General features: G+C 50.3%; 1 protein-coding gene across 1 annotated transcript in view; it reads left to right on the forward strand.

Moving 5' to 3' along the window:
- The window catches only part of MGAT4B (mannosyl (alpha-1,3-)-glycoprotein beta-1,4-N-acetylglucosaminyltransferase, isozyme B), a gene marked incomplete at its 3' end in the record, with an annotated part of 37,058 nt that overhangs the window by 23,735 nt on the left and 7,763 nt on the right, over positions 1-5,560 (forward strand). Inside the window, exons 3-5 of the mRNA XM_009703912.1 lie at positions 154-294; positions 1,141-1,274; positions 3,903-3,949. Coding sequence (XP_009702214.1) covers positions 154-294; positions 1,141-1,274; positions 3,903-3,949 — 322 coding nt within the window. The remainder of the gene's footprint in view (positions 1-153; positions 295-1,140; positions 1,275-3,902; positions 3,950-5,560) is intronic.

Raw genomic sequence — 5,560 nt, forward strand, 5'->3', positions numbered from 1 at the left:
TAATTGGGTTTGTGGTAGCATGTTAAAGGTTGGTCTGATTTTTTGTAACCCAGCAGTAGTCTCAGGTGGCCAGGCTGCTCTAAAAAGGCTTTTCGCCTTGCAGTCTCTTCCTACCTACCATGCCTTGCAATTGTTTCCCTTTTCCTTTTTAAGACGAAACCAAGTTAAAACTGTGGAATATCACCAACAAGAATGTGCTGCACCTTCCCACCATCTTCCATCATTTGCCACATTTGCTGTCAAAGGAGAACAGTCTGCAGCCAGCCGTGCATGTGGGACAGGGGCGCACTGGAGGTAAATGGGAATTAGTGCTGCTTCTGGTGCTCTTCCTCACCTTGGTGCCTGTCCCTCCTCTTTCCTCCGCGCCTGGCTGTGGCACGGATATGAGCAGGACTGGAGGAACAGCTGCATGCGTCATGCAAGCTTCCTTGGTATCGTGACACGCGGGGTGGGTAAGCTATGTCACATATGCAAGTCTATGGGGGAGTGCTGTCTGTGCTCTTGACTGGCACTAAAATGTTCTCGACGCTTCTGCCAGATGTTTTTTGCTGCTTTCCATCTCCAGAGTGCTCTAGACTTTGCCTGGAAGTTGGTCAGATGAAAGCATAGTTTGCAGGGCACTTCATGGAGACACTAACCCATCTTAGGAGACAAATCCCATTGGAAATAGGACTTCGGTCACTAGATGATTCCCTTCTGCTCTCAAATCCCAACCCAAAGCCAAAGACCTGGCTTGCCCCTCCTAAACTGAGGTACTTCTGGCCATGGGAGGGTTTTGGAGAACAAGAGTGGTCTTGAAGTTGCCATTCACAGGCTGAAAAGGCCCTGAGGAGGAGGAGGGGTTTTGGGTGTTTCCTTAGACATCAGTCTTTCAGGGAGAAAAGAAAGCGTCTAGCTGACTGCCATGGGTGCCCTGCCAGCCTGGCGCACTGGGGTCGCTCCTGGTTGGTACTGGGCTGGAGGACAGGAGTACGGGAACCCTATGTAGCCCAGGAACCAGCCAACCTGCTGATCACTGCTCGTTTTTAATGACGGAGCATGGCACTGAGCAGGTAAACCATGAGGCGGTCATGGGAGTGGAGCGAAGTGTCTTGTCCCAGCACACACCCCTCTCTAAAATCTCTCTGTGGCCCTGGGCAGTGTCTGTCGTGATGGGAATCCCCAGCGTGAAGCGAGAGGTGCATTCCTACCTCACCGACACCCTCAACTCCCTCATCTCAGAGCTCACTCAGCAGGAGAAGGAGGACTCCGTCATCGTCGTCCTCATCGCTGAGGTAAGACAGAGCTTTGCCGGTTCACCCCATTTCCGTGGCCCCCATCCCATCCCACTGTCTGCCAAGCTCGGTGCCAAACAGGACAGCTGCCCACCTGAAGGCCAACTCTGCCGCTTGCCGGCGCAGATAAGCCCAGCCTTGGGCTGCCGTCCAGCCAGGATCATTAAGTGTGTCCTGCCCAAAATGAAACACCGTTTGGGCCAGAGAAGGTCAGGATACGAGCAAGCAAACATGTCGTGTTAGCAGCTGCCAGTGCGGCCCGTGCGTTTATCTTTCTGATCTAAATTGTGTTGGCTCTTGCAGGATGCTTGAGTGGTTATTCCCAAAATGTGATGGAGCAGCCCCATGGCCGTGTCTAGGAAGCTCTCAGACCTGCTCCTGAAGCAGCTTTGTTTCTCCACGTACCTGTAAGACAGCACTAACCCCTTGTCGAAACCCAAGAGCCCGTTGATTTGGGGCTGAGACTAATATACCTCTTCATACTGGTGTCTGAAGCCCAGAATCAGTTGCTGAATCCAAGGGCTAAAAAGCCTTGATACATTAATCCGCAAGAGCCGCTTTTATCTATGCGGTTAGATGGTTATTTTTCTCCATGGCTTTCCCCTCAGGATTATTTTCTTGAGCCTGAAGTGCATTTGTCTTAATTTCCAGAAATCTGGTGAGAAAGATAAACCTCAGTAGCATGTTACTGGGAGCGGAACAATGATAAATGTCCGGGTTTGCTGCCTGTTTACCCATAATTTGATGTTTTAAGTAGCATTTGGCCTTCAGGTCTCTGGCTGGTATTTTGTACAAGGAGAAGGTGTGCACAGATGGGTGCAGCCCAAGGTGCCCAGGATGAGGTTTGATCCTGGCTGTCATTTCCCCTTGAGCTAGGACAGGTCTGATGGCTGTTTTCACAGCGACTGAAGTTAAAGCATGAGAGGTATTAAGCAACTTGCCCCAAAACATCTCCTGTTTTGGACTGCAGTAATATTTTTTTTAGTTGACTTGAAAATAGGGTGCATACTTTGATGGCAGCTCCTGACTTTCCATGCATACCTGTGACGAAGGAAGTGAACAATGGATAAAATAATTCTGATACCGTGAAGTGCAGGAGCACACGTGCCATAACCCCGTAGCAGCGATGGTAGTTGTTGCAGATCACCACCACCATCGCTGTCCTCTCTTGCCACGCTTGTTCTTGTAGCTACACAACGTCCTCCTTCCATGCAAGTGTCAACCACTGCCGTGCCTGCTCTACCTCTTCCCAAAGCCTTTCTCGATGTACCTGTGCTTGGTGGTGCTTGTAAGGCTCCCCGGGCACGGGATAGAAAGCAGATAGCGGAGAGGGTGGTATGAACCTCGAGTGGGTGCTGGCTAATTTGGAGACTCAGGACAATGAGTGGAGCAACGGAATGTCCTTTCTGGGATGAGGACTTCTCATTTCTGAGTGCCACCGCTAACCACCATGGGTGTTATCCACGGAGGCTGGGCTGCCTGGGAGAGCCGGGGGCTCCTCAGCTGGCGGAGGGGAGCCCAGGAGTGAGCTGGCCGGCTCGGCTGTCACCAATTCACTGTTTTGGTGGCAGCCGCACGCTTGGAGCGGAGCTGTGTGTTTGCTTCTAAAGCCAGGAGCATCTTTCCTGCCTTTGTTTTTCCCATTGCTGTTTTCTTGGCAGCGCTGGGGTAAGAAATCAGTCCAGCACTGAGCGCCTGAGCCCCATTTGGGAAAGGGACCTTTCTCCTCTCAAGAAAACCCTCCCTTGTCACCATTCCAGTGTGGAAGTGCTGTCCTCAGCTTGTGACACACATCCCCGGCATCTCAGTTCTCACCTCCACCCGGCGCCGAGCGCAGCGGCAGCCAGTCCCGGCTTCTGCGATGCTGTATCTGCAGATCCACCCGAGACACCTGGTCCCGTGATCCATATGACCATCCAAAACAATACCGCCACCAGGAAACAGGAATAGTTTTTGCTCCTGGGTCTCCTGCCCTTTGTTCTTGGATATTTTGTTTTCCCGGTTACTGTGCAGATGGTTTCTGTCCGGTGCCTGTCCCTATGTTTGCACTTATCTGGCCTGCAGATAGCGTCGTGCAGGGCTGCTGACCTTCGCCTCCCAACTGTTAACGGGTTGCCAGGTTGACTGTGGGAACAAACTGGATTTTTTAAGAAGAAAAGCGTCAAAATGAACCTGAAATGAAAAATGCATGCTTATAAATAGACCCGTCTTTTTTCACAAAAGGGGTGGGGATCCTTTTCTGCCAAGAGCATGCACTTGGATGAAAGCCAGTGTATATAGAGGAAAAAAAATAAATAACCCAGAAGTTAACAGTTTGTGCAAGCGCTTAGCGCTGGCAGGGGCAGAAGTGCCAGGAGAGCACACGGAGAAGATGTGCAGGGTCTGGAGTCCTTTGGGGTGGATTTTGGTGTGTGATGCCTTTGGTTAACACTGGCCACAAAGGAGGGCTCTTAGGGGTCCATCAGCATGGGGAGAGTGGTTAAACTGGATAAAAGGAGACATGAAGATGAGTGAAGACGGTACAGAGGTGCTGACAGTATCCCTGGGGTGTGTTGAAGGTGATTTCTGAGTCACGGGGGGCACAGGCTGAGGCTGAAGGATCTAACGCTGTTTATCTTTTGTTTTCAGACGGATCCGCAGTACACAGCTGGAGTGGCAGAAAATATCAAAAACTTGTAAGCACTTCCAAATGACTATGGCGGTACGGCCCCTGCCTGTAGCGAGGCCAGGGAACAGCTTCATTAAGGAGAAAATACGTTTTTCTCCTTCCCTTTTGTAATTTTTGTTGTTGTTGTTTGGGTTTTTTTCTGTTCTTGAACTCTGGGCTGTCTTTGCTATCGCCGCTTCCACTTTCTGCTTGTTCTAAAACACATCCCATATGTAGCTTCCAGTAGGCTGCTTTGTGCTCGCAGTATTTAATGCACGGGGTCATGCTGTTTCATTTTGCTCTTTCTGTCCCGTGGTGTCGCGCGGAGATGGATTATTTAGATTTCCAGCAATCCTGGGAATTGTTTCTGTGTCTAGTGCAGCCCTCTACCTGCTCTGCGGAGTCAGAGCAACTGGGCAGTGTGGTAAGCACACCCAAATGCTCCTGCCTTATTTTGCTTTAAAATCCATGATCCATTTTTCTTCCCGCTCCAGCCTGTTTGTTTTTCCCTTGTTCTAGGTGCTAGTTACATTTGTCTCTCACGCTAGCTGCTGTTTAGGTCCTGGAGTCTTAGTGGCTTTTGCAGCTTCATCTGTGGCTGTTTAAGCAGAAGCCGGTGACGGATTATTAATCGTGAGCCGGTCCAGGCGTTAACAGCATCAGAGCTCGGAGGCAAAAGAAAAAGGTGATGAGAGAAGAGGCTGTGACTCCCGTCCAGCCGCTGCGACTGCCTGTTTTCCAAAGGATCGCAGTCGCCGTAAGAAGGAGATGCAAAAGGGCAGCACATCCTCCCGGCGCCAGTGATGGGAGAGGGGCTGGGACGTGCGTGGGGAGGGTTGTGTTCCCGGGCACTTGCAGAAGAGCTGAAACAGAGCCCTCCATCTTGCTGTGCAGGAGCTGGCGGAGCTCCCCTCCTTCTGCCTGCTGGCAGGAGGACGCACTTATCGGGGGATAATGGACTGATTGTCCAATGGATCCTGATGAAATTACTGGGCGCCGCTGCAGAGAGTGCCTCTGTGTAGGCGGCTTGAAACTTTAATTGACTTAATGATTTGATTTCTCGCCATCCCCCTCTCCGGTGCCTCCCGCCCCTCCCTGATTCACTGAAATTATTTTTCTTCTAAATTGAATTGAGGTGGTGTGGGGCCAGGGCAGGCTGAGCTCATGTTGCAGGAGGGAGGAAGCCGTTGCTGCTTCGGTAACAGGATTTGTCAGCTGAATGAGAAGCTTCTGTTTCACTGCTGCCTGACGAAGGGAAGATTTGAAAATGTTAGCTGAAAATCTTGCCAGTCCCAAGGAGGGAATAAGAAAGGGAAAAATAAGTGAGAAGTTTTTGGCAGTCTCGCTGCTTTGTCTCCCTCTGCCCCATCTCCCGTCCTCCAGGCTCTGCACAAACAAAGGAAATCAGCCTTGCACTGAATGTTCTCAAAAAGATAGTATAAAAATAACTGGGTTTCCCGCTTATCTTTCGCAGTTACAGTAATCTCTGGGTATTGCTTGCAAGGCTGTTGTAGGTACCTCTTTTTCAGATGGTTGACATTTTTTTCTGTTTGAGTTTGACTCTTTAAAGGATTCTTAACCACATTATAGGGAAAATAGATACTGATTTTATCAGCATAAAGGAACTAGGCAGAATTCC

This window comes from Cariama cristata, unplaced genomic scaffold (assembly GCF_000690535.1).
Source record: "Cariama cristata isolate BGI_N322 unplaced genomic scaffold, ASM69053v1 scaffold13307, whole genome shotgun sequence".
Taxonomy (NCBI): Eukaryota; Metazoa; Chordata; class Aves; order Cariamiformes; family Cariamidae; genus Cariama; species Cariama cristata.